Source organism: Propithecus coquereli, unplaced genomic scaffold (assembly GCF_000956105.1).
Source record: "Propithecus coquereli isolate 6110/MARCELLA unplaced genomic scaffold, Pcoq_1.0 Scaffold202, whole genome shotgun sequence".
NCBI lineage: Eukaryota > Metazoa > Chordata > Mammalia > Primates > Indriidae > Propithecus > Propithecus coquereli.
The window spans coordinates 2,061,019-2,083,658 of record NW_012145190.1 but is presented as its reverse complement, the minus strand read 5'-3'; the positions used below and the strand labels follow the sequence as shown (position 1 = coordinate 2,083,658).

Here is a 22,640-nt window from a genome sequence, read left to right as displayed (position 1 = left end):
AGCAGTGGAGAAGGAGGTCAGAATATTTTATGGAGGTAGATTTAGTAGGATTTACAGATGGGTAATATAACCAGCTTAACTTGTAAAACATAGCCACACCAAATTGCCACATCCAACATTCTCTTCTTGCAATAAGAGGTTGATGCCTGCCTCCATCAAGAGGTGAGGTCTATGATCCTTTCTCTTTGAACTCTTGAACTAGTAGTAACTAGTTCAACCAAAAGAATGCGGCAGAAATGATGTTCTGTGATTGCTGAGGCTGGGTTATGAAAGGCAGCATGACTTCTGCCTGGTTCCCACTTTCACTTGAGATGTTTGCCTGTGGAACTCAGCTACTATTTTGTGAGAAAGCCTAGACTACAATGAAGAGATCATGTGTGGGACATGATGGCCAATAGCACTAGTAGCCCTGCGGCTGCAGCCAGCATTAACTTCTAGACATATGATTGAATTCAACCCATTGATTAATTCAACCCCCAGTCCTTGGGTGTTTCAGCTGAAGCCCTGCCATGGGCTATCTAAATTCCTGAACCAAAGAACCCATGAATAATAATAAATATTACTGTTGCTTTAAGCCACTAAGTTTTGGGATAATCTATTATTTAGCAATAGATAATTACAGATTGGATGTGGGATGTAGGAGGAAAGAAAGAAGTCTGGCGTGACTCTAGGATTTTGATCTGAATGAGCAAGAGAAGAACTTTTTTTAAAAAAACGAAATCATGCATTCTCCTTTAGATATGCTTGGATAGCTTCCACTGGCACCCTCTACTTCATCCACATTTGCCTTCCTGCTATTTCCTTCTTGCTAACACAGCAAGCTCACGCCCACCCTGGTCTACAATAATGGAATCCCCTAAGCCATTTTGTATTATCTGACAGTGACCCCGTGGTCACAAGTGGATTCAACCAGGGGTTTTGCTGAACTCAGGTTAAGCCAGTTAGAGTCATTTCCTGGGAACTTGGAAATATATTGAGGGAATTAAGAGTTCTATATGGGACTGAACCAAAAAATTTAAACTTGGGAGGTGTGGACTTCAATATTTTGCAAGGCAGAGTAGACAGAAGGCTCTGACTGAGAGAGGGAGAGAGAGAGAGGGAGAGAGAGAGAGGGAGAGAGAGAGAATACTGCTTAAGTTCCCACAGGATTTCCATTGGGAAATCCTCAGCCCAGTTGTAATCTTGGCTTGGCTTCTTAATACACATATCCTTATAATAAATTTCCTTTTATTTTGCACTAGTTTGTTGTAGTTGGTTTTGCTACTTGAAACTAAAGAGTCCGAGCTGATATACACAGCTAATCAGAACTTCCTTGTTTCTCCAGCAGGCAAGCCAAGCTCCAGGCTCCTGGAACTAGCACTGCTGGGAGGGCTTTCTCAACACGCAGAGCTCCGCCTCACCTGCTCAAAGTGTGTATAGATCTCAGTGTTACGGTGCTAATTGACAACTTGATACTGATTACACACTGACTTGGTTAAGGTGGTTAAAGAGTTTGCTCGTGCCATTCCTACATGGAACCTTTTGATTTATGTCTTAGAGGAACAACAAAGGGAAAGAGTCCTTGAGGAAGGCTCCTAAGAGTTATCCTAACCCCCTTTGTAACTGTGTAGCATGCTGACATATCCTTATTGTCATCGGTTACCAGTAATAAGGAGTCATGCTAAGTTAAAATGTCCTAACTTCTCTAGAAAATCACCATTCATCTTTTAGAAATGTTATGTTTGGTTTGAATGTGTTTTATGTAATGATACATAGAAGAGAATCCTTCTAATGGTGGATTGTCAGGGTGTTAAAACTCAGGCTCTCTGACTTGCAACCGTAGTAAGGTGGTGGTTAGTGAATACATGCTACTGAAAGTGTTTCGGAGCAAGGAATAGGAGGGAGCTCGCCTTAGTGAAGCTGTCTGTGCCACGCTATGGTAGTGGGAAAAAACAAAAACAAACAAACAAAAAAAACAAAAAACGTCCTGGGTCTTTTTCAAAGGTAGGGCACTAAGTGAAGGACGGTTTTATTTTCTGGCACCATAAGGAGGAGGAAAGGCAAAGGAGTCAGAACAATGTTCACAGTGCCAGCTGCTAGTACTAAGAAGGCAATTTAATACCTTCTTTCTGAAAAGATATGACATAAGAAGAAGGAAATCATAATTTCTGTATTTTGATTACTCCCTGTATGCCAGGTGAGATTCTAGTGACATCTCTGTAAGGTTGGAGGGTGTCAGGCAAATGACCTTGGGTAACTTCCCCTCCCCTCCACCATGTCTATGTTGCTGTAAAGCTGAAGGCAGAGTGGGGAGAGTCACCTATAATCTCTGTTCTTCGCAGAACTCGTCTGAGGCTAAAATGGATGGGACATTGTTCCGAAAGGTCAAAGGTACTCTGTAAATATAAGAGCATATCAATTTTTCTTTCTATGCATTTTTCTTTTTTTTTTTTTATTCTTTAAAAAAAATATTAAGGAGAATTTTTGTCTTGTCTAAGGAAGAATTTAGGTAATAATTCAAAAAAATAGTTTTTTTTAATTTCAGGAAATTATTGGGGTACAAACATTTTGGTTACATGTTATGACTTTGCCACATCCCAACCATGAATTGAGACGTGCCCTTCCCCCCCTACAATGCTCACCGCGTCCATTAGTTGTGAGTTTACTCACCCCCAACCCCCCAACCCCCAAAGAATATTCCTACTGTGTGAGCACCTTAGTGTTGATCAGTCGGTCCCAGTTTGATGGCAAGTACTTTTCTCTAGGAGGAGAGATGGGAAGGAAGCAGGCTTGGAGAGGTGGATAGATAATAAATATAATTAGTAAATTATAGATTATTTTATTATAGAAGGTAATGATTCCTATGGAGAAAAATAAGGTGGGGCAAGGAGAATAGGAAAATTTACAATTTTAAGCATCCACTCAAATTTTAATTGTGAGGTTCAGTTCAAATGCCACTTCCTTGGAAATCACCTCCCCTGAATTTCCATCCTGATGTGGAAATGACTGATTACATACATGACCTACCTCTCATGGTAGACTACAAAATTTTTGAAGGCAATAAATGTATGTGTATCTGTGTGTGTGTGTGTGTGTGTGTGTGTGTGTGTGTTTCTGTAAATTTCAGCCCTGGCTGCTGGAGCACCTTCCATAGTGAAAAATGACAAAATGACTGAATGTGTAGATGGCTCCCACTTGTCCCCTTCCTGGTCCCACCTTTTCAAGGGGGTTTCTTCCTGACCTTCTTCCTTTCCTTTTTCTTGCCTGGACATTCTGAGACTCATAAAAATGCTTATGCATCTGATGCCAAGAATAATTGCCACAATTTCTCAGCCGCAGAGAACTGGTAAAGGTCATGCCAACCTGCAGACTGTGCCAGTTGCTTCTCTGGGTAACGCACTCGTCCTATTTAATTTTTCCCTAAGGTTTTTTTCTTGTGTTAAAGATAAAAGGGAGAAACTTGATGAGGCACCTGACCCCAGGCGAAGGCAAACAGGTAGCTACAGTGGGTGTCTTTCCCTAGGTGAACAGGTTCCCATTGTACCATCTCTGGGTCAAGATGAGGGGAGCCCTGCTACAGGTCACAGCTGGTGTGGGTGGAAGATCCCATGATTCATGACATCATTCTGACTGAGCAAACTGGACCCTGGAAGGTAGGTGATTCCTCATGGGACAAGTCAGAACTAGAATTCAGGCTCCCTCAGCCATTCTTAGTGGTGGCCCAGCTGGGTTTATGGCTGTTAGAAATGGAGCTAGAAAGGAAGCCTTCCTGTGTGAGAGGTGCCATTTGCATGTAAATAACCCCAATGTCAGCAAGAACCTCTCCTTGGTGACCCAGATTGGCCTCTATCAATTGACTAGGACCTGTTGCAGCAGAACATCGTAGTGGAGTCTTGTGCTGGAGCCAGGAGCCCACAGACAGAGGACATTCCCCACCCTGCCTCTGCTTGCCTGGGGGATGTACGCATGAGAATTTATGGGGAGGGAACAAGGAAGAAAAGAGAATCATAAAATTAAATTCCTCCAGCTTCCTATCTTTAGGTGGCTAAATTATGATTATTTCATATTTGAGGGGATGAATTAAAAAAAACAGATGAGGAAGTGGAAGCTCAGAATGATTAAGAGACTTACCTGGGACCACACAGCTAGTCCAGGGTGGTGGCAGGGATGCGGCAGGGGATGGGAACGAAGACCCAGGTGTCTGGTTGCCCCATGTGGTTCCCTTTGTCTACATCCTCACCCTGAGATTACAATCAGCGAGGGAGCAGAAGGTCATGAGCAGAGAGAGAACAATGAACAAGGAGAGAAAGAGACTGCTCAGGGAAAGGCGAAGCGGGTTTCAGGTGAGGACGCTGATCAGGTTCACCTGGTCCACACCCAACCCAATGCTGCCAAATCAGTTTTTTTTATTTTTTTACTTGTCTTGTGCACAATGGCTCTGTTTAACATTGACCTTGCTGCCCAGGTGCTCTCAGCAATATCAAACATTGTCTCTGCAGCCCAGGACTAGAATTCTGCCACGGCTGCCCTTAACTATTCAGCAAAAATGTCTAGCATCATGACTTGTAATGTTGAATTATAAAATAGTTCCTTTTTGTATGCTTGTTTCTTCTGCTAGACTCTGTTTGTATTCCTTGCTGTCCTTTGAACATATGAGGCGTGATCTCACCTCAGGACCTTTGCACTTGCTGTTCCCGTGCTTAGATTGCTATTTCTCTAGATATCTGTATAAGCTGCTCTCTTGACTCTGTCAAATCTTTGCTACAACGTCACCTTCTAATGAGGCTTTCTCTAATCACCCTATTTAAAAGCACAAGCAACCTCCCTAAAATCCTTTTCTACTGTATTGTTTTCTGCATAGCACTTATCACAAATGAATATATGTTTTCCTTTTGTGTTTTCTTTCTGTTACTGTGCAAGAATGTAAGTTCATGAAGGCAGGGTTCTCTACTGTGTCCTCAGTGCCTGAAACAGTCCCTGGCAGATAATAAGTACCCAGGAAATATTTGTGGACTAAATGGCCAGTGAGTGAATGCACTCCTGCAGGACAGACACATTTACCACAATTCCTGGCACGTAGCACATGCATCATGTCTATGGAATGAAAGACAAACTTTGTTTCTTTCAAGAGTTCTATGTACAACTACACCTGATAATTTAATATTACCTCTTGTGGCTACACGGCTCCTTGATTCCTTTTGTGAAGGGACTATTTAGACAACACTCTCTCCCACATTCAGGGCTCTCCAGTAAATACTGTAGACGTTATTGAGCTGCTCTCTGAGTCCCCAAATAGAATCAGAGAACAGCTCTGATTCTGTTTGCTGGTCGTTTGCTCCTGTAGCACCTTCTCTGCTCTTTTAAAAAATACACAAACCCCTTATTGTTCCTTGTTTTTTTCCCAACAGACTGTAAAGGCTTCAGTGGGGCAGGGACCATGTGAAACTTGCTCACCGCTGTTTCCCGCATTTCCAGTCCACTACCTGACACTAGGTAGACAGTAAATGAGTATTTGTTGACTGAAGGGGCTGGGTGTCGTTATCAGTGCCAAGGAGAGATTATAAAATATGTACTTTGACCTCAGATACCAGATTGAGTAATGCTTTGGGGGAATTCCCTCCCTTCAAGTGCCTCGGTGAGCACTTCTTTTGGGAAATTCCTTCACCTGAAGATTTGACATTTACAAAATTATGTACCTTCTTAAGTTCCAAGATTGAACATAGGAATTCTGCTGTTTATTCAGTACCAGAAAATCATCAAATGCTACCCAGATTTTCTGTATTTAAAAATCGCTTCTCTGAAGTCTTTTAGCCTGCAGGAAAGAGGCAGACATGTATTATTAAAAATGGTATTATTTATTAAAAAGACCAAAAAATAGATGCTGGTGTGAATGGAGAGAGGAAGGAATGCTTATACACTGTTGGTGGGACTGCAAATTAGTACAACCTCCATGGAAAACAGTATGGAGATTCCTCAAAGAACTAAAAGTAGAACTACCATTTGATCCAGCAGTCCTACTACTGGGTATCACCCAAAGGAAAAGAAAGCTTTTCATCAAAAAGATACCTGCACTCGAATGTTTATTGCAGCACAATTCACAATTGCAAAGATGTGGAATCAACCCAAGTGCCCATCAACTCATCAGTGGATTAACAAAATGTGGTATATGTATACCATGAAGTACTATTCAGCTACCATGGAATACTACTCATGAAAAGATGAATTAATACCTTTTGCAACAATCTGAATGGAACTGGAGATTATTCTCCTAAGTGAAGTATCTCAAGAATGGGAAAACAAAGATCACATATACTCACTATCAAATTAGAACTAACCAATGAGCACACACACGCACAGAGGGAAGTAAAACTCAGTGGAAATCAAGCAGGGGGTGGGGAGGGGCAAAACCTACCTAATGGGCACAATGAACAGTATCTGGGTGATGGGCACACCTAGAGCCAGGACCCAAGCATTACAAAAGTGATCCATGTAACCTAAAATATTTGTACCCCTTAATATTTTGAAATAAAAAAAAAAAAAGAGAGGCAGAGATGATAGGTTACCAAAAAGCCTCCTTGGACTAACCACATAATAATAATAATGATGATAATAATAACAATTGCTACTAACTTTATTTATCCTAATAGATGAGATCTGATTAAATGTATTGAGTATACAGTCTATGATTCTCAAATATTTTGTTAGCATTTTATCAATTTTCATAATTTATGTTTTTAGGTTGACTAAATGTCTCTTTCTTTTAAAACTTCATTGGGCATCTTGTTACAAAAAGAATACATTTTTGTCATAATAAAATTAGAGTATACATGAATATATAAACTAAAACAGGGAGAGTGTCTCCTTTCTTTCCTTTGCTTCACAATTTCATCACTCAGAAGTAACTAAGCACTCTTAGTTTTTTATGATTCTTTTTATGCTCATCAAACATTTTTTTATCATACCAAAAATTGTATCATATTTTACATCATCTTCTACAACTTGATATGTCACTTTATAATTTTGGATATTCTTGTAGCTTGTTAACTGTAGGTTTGCCTTATTAACTTCAGCTGTTCTGAAGAACTGCCTTCTGTTTGTACAAAGGGCTCATCTTTTATCCACTTATTTCCCTAATTTCTTCCAATGACAAATGATGTCGCAATACACATCTTTGAATGTGACTAGTCACTCACACCCAGTATTCTGATGATATATGGTTAGAAGTGGAATTGCTGGTGGATTTATGTCAATTTAGCCAAGGTGGAGCCCCATTTCCTATGATTTCTTCCCTTTCATGGTTTTGGTTTAGTGTGGGCCACAAGAGACATTTTGCATGGGATTTGGAAGGAGGAAGGGCATGAAGTAGGAGCTTAGGCTCTGAAAATTGGTGCGGGGGCCCAGGGGGTGGGGAGGAGGGAAGGGAGACTGTTGCAGCTCACATACTGCAATGTGCTGTCTCTTATCTGCTGGTTCCCCGGCTGCCATGGAAGTACCACTCCCAGACTGTTGGGGTCTTCCCTGAGCTTCTTCAAAACCTGGGCCAGGTTCGTATTTAGTTCTGTGATAAAAAGCATCAGCTCTCCTGTCATCCTTCTCTACCCAAGGTTTATAAAAATATTCTCTCTTACTTTTGTAAATAAAAAGTAATTGATTCATACATAATTTATTTTTTGATGTAGTATGCCAATTGTCCAACTACTATTTACTGCTTTCTTTACCCATTAATTTGAAACTTCATTTTCATACCATATTTCCATATTTACTTGAGTTTTTTTCAGTACTTACTTTTCTGTTCCACAGATATATTTTAACTCCATAGTAGGATTTAACTTAATTTTTATAATTTCTGAAGCTTTGGAGCTTATTTTGGTATTCAACAGTCAAAAGATCTCATTATATTTTTTCAAAAATTTCTTTGGTTTTCCTATGTATCTCGAGTTCTAGGTAAACTTTAAAATCAACTGATGTTTGATCAATGTATCACTTATCTATTGCCACAATAACTCATTGGCTCAAAACAAAAAGCTTTTATTATTACTCAGTTTTTTAGTTAAATCTATGGGTCAGCTGACTAGTGCTTCTGGTTTTGGCTGGGGACACCCATACATCAGGTGTGGATCAGGTTGTAACTTGGGTGGGTTTTCTCACATATTGGGGCTCTCCTGGTTGTACACAGTCTTTGGCTGGGACCACTGGGCTCTCTTCCAGGTAGTGTCTCATCCTCCAACAGGCGAGACCAAGCTGTTCACATGGCAGAGGCAGGAGTCCAACAGTCAGGGCAGAAGTGTGCAAGATCTCCTGAAGCCCAATCTCAGAAATGGCACACCATCCCTTTAGGTAAATTCTGTTGGACAAAGTCATAAAACCAGCAAATACTCAAGGGGTGGGAAATGGACTCCATCTCTCAAAAAGCAGAGCTGCAATCACATTGCAAAGGGCGTGCAAAGGAGAGGCTCTTGAATGGAGTCATCAATACAGTCATCATGACACAACCCAACAACATGAACAAAAAGCTTGTTGGGATTTTGATTGGACTTGAATTAAAAGAATGGATTTCATTCTATGAGACCTGAAATTTACATGATGAACACTCAAGTACCCACCATCCAGGTTTGCCAAATCTTAACATTTCGCTGTATTTGTTTCAGGTTTTTAAAAATAACACAGTCAAGATACTCTTGAAATCCTCTGTGTGTTCATTTCTGATGTTACTGCCTTTTCCTTCTCCAGAGGCACCCATTATCCTGAATTTGCTGTTAACATTCCCACACATGCTTCCACATTTCACTGCGTATTTATGTCTCCATAATGACCCATACACAGTTTATACAATCTGAGCTATTTGATAGGGGAAAAAACCCCAAATAACCCACAGTTTATTTGTACTTATTTAAATACATTACATCTGTGGTGCCCTAATGTTCATATCTCCAGCAGTTTGTTTAACATGATGGTTTTGAGATTTATCCATATCAACATACATAGCTTTGGACATATTTAACTTTTTGTTGATATATGTGAAGTGCTCTTTCTCATAATTTAAAATTACCTCTACAAACTGCGTTTTTCTCATTTATCAGTTCTAGTGGCATTTATTTGTTTTGTTTTATGCCTCTATTTTCTTTTTGGACTGGAAATATGTTTGTCTGTTGTATTGATCATTTCAAAGAGGCAGCTCCTGGTTTATCAAGTCCATTTAAAAATTTGTCATTACTTTCTACTTAAATTTTTTTTAAAATTCTTTCTAGCTTATTTTGGTTGCATGTGTGTATGTCTTTTGCTATTTGCTCATAATGTGTATTTCATTTATTTTTCATTGTCCACATTGTCTAATAAATGTATTTACAGATCTAGTTTTTCTCCTTTACTGTTGTTGTTACAATATCAATTTCAGTTATTTTTAAATAGTTTGCAATTTAAGGATGAACTCTGCACTATCTCAAGTGTAACTGAGCCAGCTATTTTAATATGTCAAAATGGTTGATATTCTTTTTTAGCCTTTGTTAATTTCTGCGTGCCTTATATTGTGGTCAGGGAATGTGTCTTGTGTGATTAACTCCCATTTAAATGATTGTTTGATTGAATATTAAGTTCTAGATTCAAAATCATTTTCTCTAATATTTATATACCTTTTTTTTCCTTTGGTCTCCAGTATTCAGTACAGTAGACACAAAATTTGATGGTAGTTTCATTCTTGTTCCCTTATAGATCACTTATTTTTGTTTGTTTTTTTCCCCTCCAGAAATGTGTAATATATTCTTTTTATCCTTGAGTCTAGCAGTGTGTCTTTTTTTCAGTACTGGTATCAGGATCTTGGTGAACTCTTCGGATGTGAAGGCTTAAGATTCTTTTTTTAAGCTCAAGTAATTTTCCTTATGTTATTAATATTTCTTTAATTTTATCATTCTCTTTTTATACTCTCCTTGAGCTTTTATTAAACAGATACGTATCTTTTGTGCCCCTTTTTTCATGATTCTTGTTCCCCCAATGGCATTTTTACTATACATAGTGGGAAGTGTAGCAAGTTTATATACGGTCTCGATACAGATGTGCAACAAAAATAACTTCTTAAATTTTTATTTTAACTCATTCTTTTTCCAGTGAAGGCAAGAAAATACATTACATGTTACCAAAATGTTTGTACCTCCATAATACCCTGAATCAAAAAAATAAAGAAAAATATTTCTTTCCAATCCAAGGCAACTCAGTCACTTTCAGTTTTAAACATAGCCTGTTCAGGATTTAAACTCAGTCAGTTCAAAATTCTCTTTCCTCTTCTCCCATCTCTCCCTGGGGAGTGATGTAAATTCTCAGGGGCTTTTTGTATCATCCTAGCATTGGGAGTGGAATATTTAGCACAACTAATCCCCTCGTTCTCACTGTCCCCTGTACAGATGTAGCTGTTCTTTTCTGATTCTTACTGCCTTTGGTCCTATCTGCCTCTGCTGTCCATGGTCAAGCCATGGCTTCTCTCTTAAGAGACACATGCTCTGTATTGTCTTTGTATGGCCCTAAGGCTCTTTTGTCTTTCCAGCCTTCTCAGCAAGTTTTTTATACTGAGGTGTCAGGATCCTGTGACCTTGTCTTGGTCCCTCTTCTTAGAAACCTCCACCAAACATTGTTGATAGGTTGCTCTGCTGCCATGTTGGGTGCAGAGAATCGCTAGAGGGCTTGTCATTACCCTAGAAAGTGAGGCAAAAACATCCCCTCTTCCAGAGGCTTCTAAAAAAATGAGGAGTTATATCACTTATGGCTCCCCTCTGGGACTCACCTGGAGTTGGGGGGTGTTGGAGCACTGACCCCTTCTTAAGCATCCAGGCAACATCTATAATTGGGAGTATCCTCTGATTTTATCCTCTCCTGCCTACAGATAACATCTTTTTTCATTTTTAAGTGAGAAGACGACTCTTTATCATAATGTGAATTTTATGCTCATGGTATAAACTCTCTGCTTCCCATCTTTTGGGATTTCTCCTTATATCTAAAGATACATTTTGAGGAATTCCAAAGAAAATTTTTTAACTTTCAATACAGTCTCTCTTTCAATTAAAAGCTTTGGTGTTGAGATAATTATTTCTGTAATGTATTAAAAACTTATTTAGAAATTCAGTTGGTTTCTTTAATTCAAGTTATATCAAGCCCAGTCCTAAAGTGGAAATGTATGACAAGTCGTCACTGCTCTCTGAATCATGGAGGTAAAACAAAGGCCATAAGGAACACAGGGTAGTGGGCAGGGGTGGTGGTGGGAATCGTTGGTGGGTGGTGGGAAGCTAGTGTGTAAAATCTCAAAATATTGTTTGACTGAAATTAAAGTCTCATCTTTGGAAATACTACATAGATTTTCAGATGTGTCTGCCTATGATTATTTCGTGGGGTTGTCAACCCCTGCTTTATGCTGCATCATGACTCCCAAGATGTCTGGCAGAAGCTGGTGACTGCGTATTGTGGAGGGTTTGACAATCATTTCACCGTCTCTCCTTTCGTGCACTCATCTATTGATTTCATTTGCTGTGACTTCCATTGTTGTCGACACCAACCTGGGTGATAGCTTCCTCTAGCAGCTGCTGATTCTCCTGTTTGCTCTCTATTTGATTCTGACCAGACTAGCTGTGATCCTGTTCTCTTACCCATTCAGCAGCAGGGCCATCTAAACACCTGCACATCAGGTCTCCAGGCAAAGACTTCTTCTAGCCTCGCCTCATGCATAACTGCCGTCGGGTTGATCATTGAGACTCCAGCCTTAATCTATGCATGCGATGATTTAGGCAAGTGCCTGATAGGGAGAAAGCTGTGACCATGTTCTAAACTTTCGTGAGTCCAGGCTGAACTTTCCAATTTTACAGGCTAAGGACAAGGAAGTAAAGGAGGCCTTGAGGAAAGCTCTTAATAAAGCCAAGTTGTGCTAATTATCTTTACAGCTCTGCAAAATGCTCAACAACCTCCCCTGTTGTACCAGCCATCTGGGCTGTCATTATCACTTGCAGGTGTTCATGCGTACTAGGCATGAAACCAGGACCCCAGAGGTAGGGAATCTTCCAGCAAGGAGTTTCCCATGTAGCCCAGCTCCCAGGAAAGCAACGAAAGACAGGAGCAGAACATCAACAAAGAAATTCCATATTTTAATGGAGAGAAATATTGATAAGGATTTGAAATTCAGTTACATAATGATAACAATAGAGAAGGCTGACGTCAGTGGTAACATTAACATTGAGCCAAAGAAGAGTAAAACGGGTTAGGAGGAAGATGAGGAGACAATTGCATAATGGATTTATGAGAACTCCCGTCCAAAAAAAGAATGCTTCATCATCTCTGAGGATATTTTCTTATATGATTAGAAATGTTACATTTAGTTTGAATGATTTATAATTTTATTCTTAAGTGAGACGTTATATGTGAAATGCTTGGCAGAGTGTCTGACCCATCGTTGGCACTCAGGGATGTTGGCTATTTCTGTGGTCATTGCAATTATTATTAGTGCGTTCTACACTCATTAAAACCCGAATAGAAAATTTTAAAGTCACCAGTTGGTGCAAAGTCTACAATGTTATTGAATGTGTACAGATTCAGACTAAGATGTAGGAAAAAAGATTAAATTTGGGAAGTTGTCTAGGGAACACCCTCCTGATTAGTAAAGATTAGAGTAACTTAGTGAAGAATGGTTTTATTTTCTCCCTTTATTGGATTTTCTCCATAACATTTTGAAGTTGGTATTATTATTGCCAATTTATAGATGAGGAAGTTAGAGTATATATATAGAGACCTTGCATATTTCCTGAGATTACACTGCTAGAAAATGATGGAGCCAGGATTCAAACCCAGGCAGTCTGACACCAGAATCCCATGCTTTTATCTAGAACTTACTATGCCTTCTCTCTAGTAAACTATATGGGGTTAAAGAATACTAATTGACAGAGACAAGTAAAAAATAGAAGCTATTTACATTTAGGATTAAGGTACTCTTGGGTATGGAAAAAATATCATGGTCATGGTATTTTCAAAGAGCCACAGGAACACTGAGCTGGGAGTTCCTTCCTGACCGCCTGTGCCCCTCCTTCACCCTTACCCAAGGGAACAGATTCATGGCCCACAAGGTATATTTTCTACCCTAGGGTGGGGGGACATGGCAATATTTTACCAGTAGGACTTCAGAATTGCCGTGGACCAAAGATTGCCATGCATCTGACAGTCTTCCTCTTTTCTAATGGGAATGTTTATTGCTGTTACCTGCCTGATTCACCAGTACATTTTGTGTGTTTGTGGGCGGGCATATGACTTGTCTTTTTAGTTCATAATTCTGTAGACTAAGGGGAACTGTATCTGGACCTGATGAAGATCACAAGATCTTAGATGTTGATCTGGATGTTGTAATTTGCTGAAGCTCATGGAGGGTGGTCTTAGGGTGATGATAAATATATTTTGCACGTGGTTGGGGGGTAGGATAGGAGCATTTATAGACAATAGAAAGACTGGATTATTGTTCAGAAAATATTCACCCTACTCCTCTCCCACAATGAGTAGAATAAACTTCCCTGCTCAAGGATGTTGAGTTTGATCATGTGGCTTGATTTGGCTGATGGAACATCAGTCCATCTGATGCTAGCAAAGACTTGCAATGTGCTTTGGTAATGGGGCTTGGCCTGCTTGCACTTCTGCTTTTCCGAAGAAGAAATGCCCTGGGTGGTGTGCTGGCCCAAAGATGATAGGAGACATGTGAAACAGATCAGGAATCAAGCTACAGCTTGGGTAAACGAGCCAAGCCCAGTCTAATAAGCTAAACCCTGGATGACCCATAGATCTATGAGTGTGAGAATAAATGCTTGTTATTGTTTGCCACTGAATTTGTGGGTGCTTATTATACCACAGTAGCTAACTAAGCACTCTGTGGTAAAATACTTCTGAGAATTGCTGCATAATATGCATTCCATTTTGGAGATGTATAAAGTATGTTATCATACTAAAGTCTCTGAAAAATCTGCTTGTAAAGACAGTTTAACTTCATTTAACCCAGCTTCCCAGACTTCTTTGAGCATTGAATCCTTTCTTGGTATGTTAAAAGTAAAAAAAAAAATTTTTGCTGAAGTTTGGCCTGATTTTCTTCTATTAAAGAGAAAATTTTCCCTTGGTTGAAGAAAATACCTTAAAGAGCGTCTTGATAATGAAATTTAAGAATCCCTCCAATTCAAGGTCTAAATGGAAGATATTTAGATATTAAAGATTTAGATTATCATGCATAACACTATAAAGAATTTTGAGTCTTCTCTCAGAGGATTGGGTATAGGGGGTTTGGAAGACTTTGGAGCTGGCAGAAGAGAGAGATAAACAAAAGATTATCTCAGTAGAGAAAGTGATGGCGTCAGATGGTGGCAGGCAGGCTAAGGTGAAGGTGAGGAGCGGCCAGTGATGGACTCCCTGTGATGGGAATGGCTGGGGAATTTGTAGCACTGCACCAAATATTCAATTCTAATTCACCCCACCCTCCACAATTCTGTGTAGTACTGCAAATCCCCTAACTTTTCTACAATATCTTTACTAAAAGTCTGTTACTCAAACAAACACTATGTCAAACATTTTGAAGAGGGGTTCTAGGCTCTATACAGCATAAAGGATAGGAGCTATGGCAGAGATTTTATTTTATTTCATTAAATTTCAATAGGTGTAGGGGGTATAGGTGGAGTTTTGTTACATAGATATATAGTATAATAGTAAAGTCTAGGCTTTTAGTGTACCCGTTCACTCAAATAGTATACATTGTACCCAATAGGTAATTTTTCATCCTTTATCCCCTTCCCACCCTCTCCCTTTCTGAGTCTCTAGTGTCCATTATATCACTTTATATGATCCTATATACGTATAGTTTAGCTCTCACTTATAAGCGAGAACATACATTATTTAGTTTTCCATCCCTGAGATACTTCACTTAGGATAATGGTCTCCAGTTCCCTCTAAGTTGCTGCAAAATACATTATTTCATTCTTTTTTATGGCTGAGTAGTATTCCATGGTATATAAACGCGGGCTGTCTGTCAAGTATCCAGCCATATGACTGTTCCCATTATATTAACGATGGCTGGATACCTTCTGGACAGCCCTTCGTATATACCACATTTTCTTTATTCACTCATCAGTTGATGGGCACTTAGGTTGATACCTTTGTACCTTCATACCTTTGTGATTGTGAATTGTGCTGCAGGTATGTATAAACATATAAATATACGAGTGCAGGTATCCTTTTGATATAATGGTTTCTTTTCCTTTGGGTAGATACCCAGGAGTGGGATTGCTGGATCAAATGGTAGATCTACTTTTAGTTCTTTGAGAAATCTCCACACTGTTTTCCATAGAGGTTGTACTAATTTGCATTCCCTCCAACAGTGTATCTGCATTCTGTGGCAGAGATTTTAGCCCACACATTAGTTTGCACAAATATCCATGTGCTTCTGTGCATTTTCTAGCATCCCTTGCAGTTATGTTGGGGCCATGGGACTGAAGTTGGTCACTGGGATGAGGGTAGGAGTGAGGCACTTACATCCAGGCCTGATCCTTAGTGATATCCAACATGGCCCTTTGCTCTTCCTCTGCACTAGCTATCTTACAGGCCACCTGCTCCAAATGGCACAGGTACGAGATAGAAAACTACCTAACCCACACTGGATTTTTCATAAATAAGAAATAAACTTGCTTTGTAAGGCCACTGTGATTTTAAGGTTATTAGCACAGCCCTGAGGACTTATCTCTTCACCCAATGGGCTCTGGTATGTGTGTATGAATGGTCACAGGAAAAAGGTTTCCTCTTGGGCAGAAGAGGCTATGGCTTGGGAAGAGTCCGTTTGCAACCAGTGTGTGCAGGACAGACACAATATCCAGTCCACCCATCAAGTAACTTTGTGGTCTTGGTCCCCTCTTTGCACCTCTGTTTCTACATCAGTACAAAGAGAAGCCCCATTCTCTCTCTCAATCCCACAGGGCTCTTGTGAGAATAGATGAAGAAGAGAGTGCTTTGACATGGTTAAAGGTATTCTGCACATATTCGATCTTATTAAGTTGACCTTCCTGCATTTTCTTTTTCTAGGTAGAGAATCAAGAGGAAAGAAATGGGATATCCCCAGATGATTGATGGACACCTGTCAAGCCCCTTGGGCTTGCCCTCCCTCATCTCCCAGTGCCAGTGCTGAGCTGAGCCACGTCAGGATGGAGGCAAAGGACAAGCAGGAACACTGTGATGTCTCTATCTAAATTTTGATGTTTTGTTCATCGTAGACTTTTTTTTTTGCATTGATTTTGATTTTTAAAAGTATTCCATTAAAATATTATCTGTCTTGTTTATTGAGGTTTCTGGCACCACCTTAACTTATTTGCTTGAGCCAATGCCTTAGTCACCTCACTTCAGCCCTGGACTCGACTTGCCTAGTGTCATCCTGTGCTGCCTCCAAAGTGCCACGCATCATTCCTGGAGCAGTCCCTGGGCTCTCCTACCCCTCTGCATTGGTCGTGCTGCATTTGGTCATCCCCTTTCCTGAAGAGTTTTGCCCATCACTCTCCTACTCCTCCTCTGTCCAAACTGACTGTCAAAGGTCACCTCCTCTGGGAAGCCCTCCATGATCCACCTCACCTGTAAATAATCTTGCCCCAAGCTGGATCCCCATGGCACCTTACCCACACCTTGGGTACGAGTTCAGTAATTGTTATCTTGTAGGAGGGATAATTATCATTTTATTAGGTTGTGTATTCCTCATAGACAGGCCTTGTGGTTTTTCCTTTTTGTTTCATTTCATATCTCCTGCTTTTCATTTAAAACTCTTAGCACAGTGATGATCATTATGTGGTCTCATTGTCTCTTGTTTCCCATAACTGTCAAAGAGAACAATTATTCTGTTCATCTCCATCTTCCCTATTTTCTTTTTTGAACGGAGGCATGTTGAAATTCAATGACTTAACAAAATGCCTATGAATTGGGGGCTCAAAAAATACTATTGTGTCAAAAACGCAGAGAGCTGGCAAAGGCCGTGCCAACAAGAAGAACTTGCCAATTTCTCCTCTGGGCAACATCCCAGGCTTTTGTTTCCCTATGGTTTCATTTGCATATTTTAAAAAAAGCGGGAGTGGGGGGAAGCTTAATGAAATACCTGACTCCAGAGTGCGCAAACAGCAGATAGGATGTGCCTTGTGAGGTCTCTGGGTAGGCTGCTCAGTTAGCCCTCTTGGCTTATGTGGATCAAAGCTTTGTGTTCCCAAAGTGCTCTTCTTCCAGGATGTGGCCACACTGGTGACAGCAGTAATGACATTGTTCTGACTGGAGAAATTAAAGCAATAGACATCTACAATAACTCCTTGAGGGACCATGCAGAACTGGGGTTCAAGCCTTTTAAGCCCCACTCAGTGGGTATGTGGCAGGGCTTTGGGAGCTGGGAGAGGGGAGGGAAGCCTTCTCTCTTCCTTCCTGAGAGGGACCAGGTGCCTTGTTTGGAACCCACATGAGCAATAATTGCCTTTCCTTAGAGACCACTTTAGCCATTGATCAGAGGGAGACCTCAGAGCTTTTGTAGCAACTATTAGTGTCCTCTCCAAAGGGATTTGTGTTGGAGCAGGGAGCCCATGGGAAGAAGCTGTTCCCCCATGTCTGCTGTCCCAGCCTGGAACTGAACAAAAACCAGGGTGAAAAATGCATCCTAATCAGATTTAGCAGATCACGGAAACAGAAAGAGTAAAAGGGAGTCCTCGACAGACAGGCACCGGCTAAAAGGATCTGGAGGATCACAGTGTTCGGCGACTGACTTTCAGGCAGCTATCATTGTTGTCCCCACATTGACCCACACTGTGTACGTGTGTGTGTGTGTGTGTGTGTGTGTGTGTGTGTGTGTGAGAGAGAGGGATGTGGGGGGACAGGGAAGGACTTGGCGGGTCCAAGAACTTGCTCAGCATCACTACTGAGCAGGTCTGAGGAGGGCAACAAGAACCACCCAGATCTCCTGATACCCAGTGGGGCACCTTCTCCCCTACACCTTTAGGATGCTTCTCCAAGCACTAGGGGAGAAATGACCTTTCAGAGCCTAAGAGAAAATAGAGGACAAAGAGAGTAGAGGACCAGCTGGATAAAGATGACGTGGAATTCAGGTAAGGAAATCCACCTGGTACTCTTGGCCCATGCCTAATTCAGATCACCAGATCCAATTTCCTTTATCATTTTCCCCAATAGATCAGTCCAACACCGGTCTAGCTGCCAAAGTCTTATGCCATAAAGATGATAAAATGTCTTCTCTATTCCACTGCACTGCAACTCTGCCAAAGGACTTTCTATCCATTAGCTCAAAATTTTCCATCAGCCTTCATGTATTAACAGACTGCAGTGCTGGTATTTCTGTTTCTTCACTTATCAGTGGACACTTCTTGAGTAGGGGCTGTTGGAATAGTCATGTGATGCATGTGAAATCCTGTTTTAAGGTAAATAGAGCTTCTGTGTGCAGTTTTGTTCCTAATGACAGTTCCACTGTTTACTAGCTCTGCAGCCTTGGACCTGTGCCTTAAACTCTTTGTCTCGGTTTCCTCATCTGTAAAATGAGAATAAGAAAAGTTCATACCCCATAAAGAGGTTATGGGGATTAAATGAGTTAATATATAAATCACTTAGAGTACTGTTTGTTTTCTATTATTAAGGACAATATTAGTTCTTACAAAATATATATTTTTTGGTAAACTAAGAGGCTCTGATTAAGACTGCAGCTTTCTGTTAAGTAAGCACGTGGTCAGGTTGAGGATAGAAGTGTAAACCCAAGTATGGCTTATGATTTTTGTGATTGTTCATCAATCTCAGTGACTTCTTAGACTTCAGGCATTTTATGTTTTTAAATGCTTCTGCAAAAATAAAAATAATCACTTGAACACTTGTACAGCACATTTCCCTTTGCAAGGTGCTTCATATTTTATTTGGTAACTTTATCTATTCCACAAGAAAAAGCCCTTACTATGCGCTGAGCTCCAGGGACACATCCTCTGACTGGGGAAGGCAGACTCAAGAGAGACTTCCTCTGGGAAGCGCAAGCCGAGCTGAGGTTTGGAGGTAGGGAAGGAGTTGGGAAGGACTTTTGGGATGGAAAAGAGAAGGCATTCTAGGCAGAAGGGGTGTCCTGCAGACAGTGCAGAGACGTGAGAGAACGTGGGGGCATGAGAGAAGCCGCCAACAATTCAGTGCAGCTGGAGAGAAGTGCGGGAGGCTGAGGTGTGGCCGTGGGGGAAGCTGGCACGGGAGATCTTACAGAGGCCATTCCTAGCACGCTGAGCAGTCTAAATAATATTCTATCCGCGATGGGGCACCATGGCAGGATGTTTAACAGGAGGAAGAGAACATGATTAAATTAAAGGCGTAGAATTATCATGCTGGCCACAGGGAGGAGCAAGAATTGGCAAAAAGCAGATCTGAAGGCAGGGAGAGCAGCTAGTTCCATGGCCGTTGCTGTAATCCAGGCAAGAGATGATGAGGATTTAAAATCGGGGAAGAGCTGTAGTCATGGAGAAAAGAGAGGCAGGGTCCAGAGATGGATAGTCCCATGGCAGGCGAGAGCACACATATCCTAGTGGAGCCATAGGGAAGATTTGGCTCAGAGTTTGGTGACTTAGCCATAGAGGTGGGAGAATATGCATCCCCGGTCTGCAAACGTCCACCTGTGTCTTTTTCTTGCCGTACTGAGATGACTACGTCACAGAACTCCTTTGAAGGCAGGAGCTAAGATCAGTTGTCTCTGAAGCTCCACTTAGCACCTGGCATATTTTGTACATAGTGCATGCTAGATAAATGTAAACTAGAAATACAGGTAAATCTTAGGTGCAGCTTCCTAACCTGCTTCCCATCCTGGCCCTCTCAGGTACCACTGGCTCATGGCGAAGACGAACCTCACCTTGGTGACTGAGTTTGTCCTTATGGCGTTCACTGAATGTCCCGAGTGGGCACTCCTCCCTCTCTTCCTCCTCTTTTTGTTCATCTATCTCGTCACCGTACTGGGGAACTTGGGGATGATCACCCTGATCCACATGGATCGCCGGCTCCACAGCCCGATGTACTTCCTTCTGAGTCACCTCGCTCTCATGGACATCTGCTACTCGTCTGTCACCGTCCCTCAGATGCTGGCCGTGCTGTGGGAGCACGGGGCAGCCCTGTCCTACTCGCGCTGTACGGCGCAGTTCTTCCTGTTCACCTTCTTTGGCTCCATCGACTGCTACATCCTGGCCCTCATGGCCTACGACCGCTATGTGGCCGTGTGCCAGCCCCTGCTTTACGCCAGCATCGTCACGCAGAAGGCCTGTCTGCACTTTGTGGCTGGGGCTTATGTAGCAGGTCTCTTCAGTGCCCTGGTGCGGACAGTCTCGGCCTTCACGCTCTCCTTCTGTGGAACCAATGAGCTCGACTTCATTTTCTGTGACCTCCCTCCTCTTTTAAAGGTGACCTGTGGGGAGAGCTACACCCAGGAAGTGGTGATTATTGTGTTTGCCGTTTTCGTCATCCCTGCCTGCATGGTGGTGATCTTGGTGTCCTACCTGTTCATCATTGTGGCCATTCTGCGGATCCCCTCGGCTGGAGGCCGGGCCAAGACCTTCTCCACCTGTGCCTCCCACCTCACTGCTGTGTCCCTCTTCTTTGGCACCCTCATTTTCATGTACCTGCGCAATAACTCGGGCAGGTCCTCGGAGGAAGATCGGGTGGTGTCTGTGTTCTACACGACAGTGATCCCCATGTTGAACCCCCTCATCTACAGCCTGAGGAACCAAGAAGTGAAGGGGGCCCTGAGAAGAGTTCTCGATAGAGTCAGGTTGTTCTAACCATCTCCAAACTTGGAAAATCCTGAGAACCACCTACTCTGTGGTGCTGGCATTCTGGACACTCATTATTTATAGCATGCTCAATGTTTAAATGAATATATTATGGGACAAGGCATAAAAAAGACCCAGAACTTTTAGGTCCAGGGAGAGGAAGGAAGAAAAGGAAAATAAATGCAGCCTGAGAAGAGATCAGAGTGAGGGCTTTCACTCCTGGGACAAATGACAAAAGATCTGAAATTAAATCTTGTGCAATCCAGATGTGGTACATCTCACTGGTCTGTGATTATAAAAGGAGATTACATTTTTTGGCAAAACATTTAATGAAATTTTTCTATCATATAGAAATGTTAAAAATAGTGTATGGTGAACTCCACATACTCAGTACTTAGAATCTGTCGTTGCTGATTTTTTGCTATAATATATTTACTTCATTACATAGATATAGTCTATCTGTTAATTTATTCATCCATCAATTCACCTATCAACTCACCTTATTTTTTGATTCATTTCAAGGTGAGTTGAAGACATCAGCATAGTACCCTTCACTCCTATGCAATTCAGAATTACATCATCAATTGGAATTCAATATTTAGATTACATTTATTTTTAATGATCAAATTATGGTTGTTTGATGGCCCACTTAGTAAAGCTGACCCTGCTTAAGGTATTGTTTAGATTCTAGTAGGTGTTCCCAGGGATACCTCACATAAATCTCTAAATAGTGCCCACAAATAACATGTCTGTCAATGGCTATCACCACTGGAAGTATGCCCTGTTCTTTCTTCCTCCCCACCTGTTCCAGCTCAACTTGTCACATTGCATGCCCAAAATCCACTTGGCAAAGTTATGCCATTCCCACTGCCCATAATGGTATTTCCAGTTTCTGTATCATGGAGGTCAACTGCGTTCTTAAAGGATTTACCCTCGGGGAGGCAGAGCATTGCTGCATTCCATGCGGGAGTGGGCAGGAGGCCATCCTTGCCTATACTGGGTCCCTGTGCTCTGCAACAGCTCAGCATGCATTCAAAGCCCCACAAAGTCTGTGGGTCTTGATCTTCTACAACCACAGGTGTTTTGCCTCCATTGAACCCAAGGCACTGGAAGGGAACAGGCCCCGTCTACTCATATTTTCTGTATTCTAAAAAAATTTCTATTCCTAAAACTCAAACTTCTTCTCTCCTGGTTTCCTGGATTACCGAAAAATAAGATCCCAGATGTAGGAATGTTGTAAACAATTGTAAGAGGGGAAAGGTGGGGTGAGAGTATCTTACAAACAGGAAGTCTCTAAACTTAGCCAGCCAAAAATGCTGTGTCACATGCGCAATTCCAAGAACAGGACTTTGAATTGGAAGAAGCAGATATATGAAGGGTAGAAGATTCAGTGTTGAGAGGGTCAAAGGATATTTCAAGGTATGATCACTTACAGTAAAATAAAAGACATCCAAATATTCAAAGACATTGTGTTTATTCTAGAATGCAGGATATTTTAAAATACATATTATAATTATTGCAAGAAATATTTTATCCCTTTAATAGTGTTTTGTCTGGATATCAAAACCCAGGCTGAAAATTTATAGTTCCACACAGGGGATGATTAATAAATAGTTCATGTGTCAATTGTGTTACAATTGGTGTGAAATGTTAAGGAAATAGTTAGAAAGCTTGAATTGGTTATATGAAATTTCTTCCTTGTTGAAAAGGCAATATTGGGTCTGTGTGAATAAGAACAGTATATTGAGGACTTATTTGCTCTCTTAGAATCTACCAGAAGGCAGGAAGAACAGGATGAATGGAAAGGGATTATTAAGAGAGTGAGTTGCCGGGTCTAAGAAAAAAATTTAATGCCTCCTGATG

The 22,640-nt window shown here is 41.2% G+C and overlaps 1 protein-coding gene across 1 annotated transcript; it reads left to right on the top strand.

The window, feature by feature from the left end:
• Positions 1 to 19,847: 19,847 nt before the first annotated feature.
• Positions 19,848 to 20,786, top strand: LOC105809968 (olfactory receptor 9Q1). The gene has a single exon (XM_012643877.1). The coding sequence runs from the start codon at positions 19,848 to 19,850 to the stop codon at positions 20,784 to 20,786; it is 939 nt and encodes a 312-aa protein (XP_012499331.1).
• Positions 20,787 to 22,640: the final 1,854 nt, after the last annotated feature.

Bases quoted from the DNA above. Each gene is read 5' to 3' on its own strand.
- LOC105809968 (XM_012643877.1), top strand. From the start codon at position 19,848: ATGGCGAAGACGAACCTCACCTTGGTGACTGAGTTTGTCCTTATGGCG.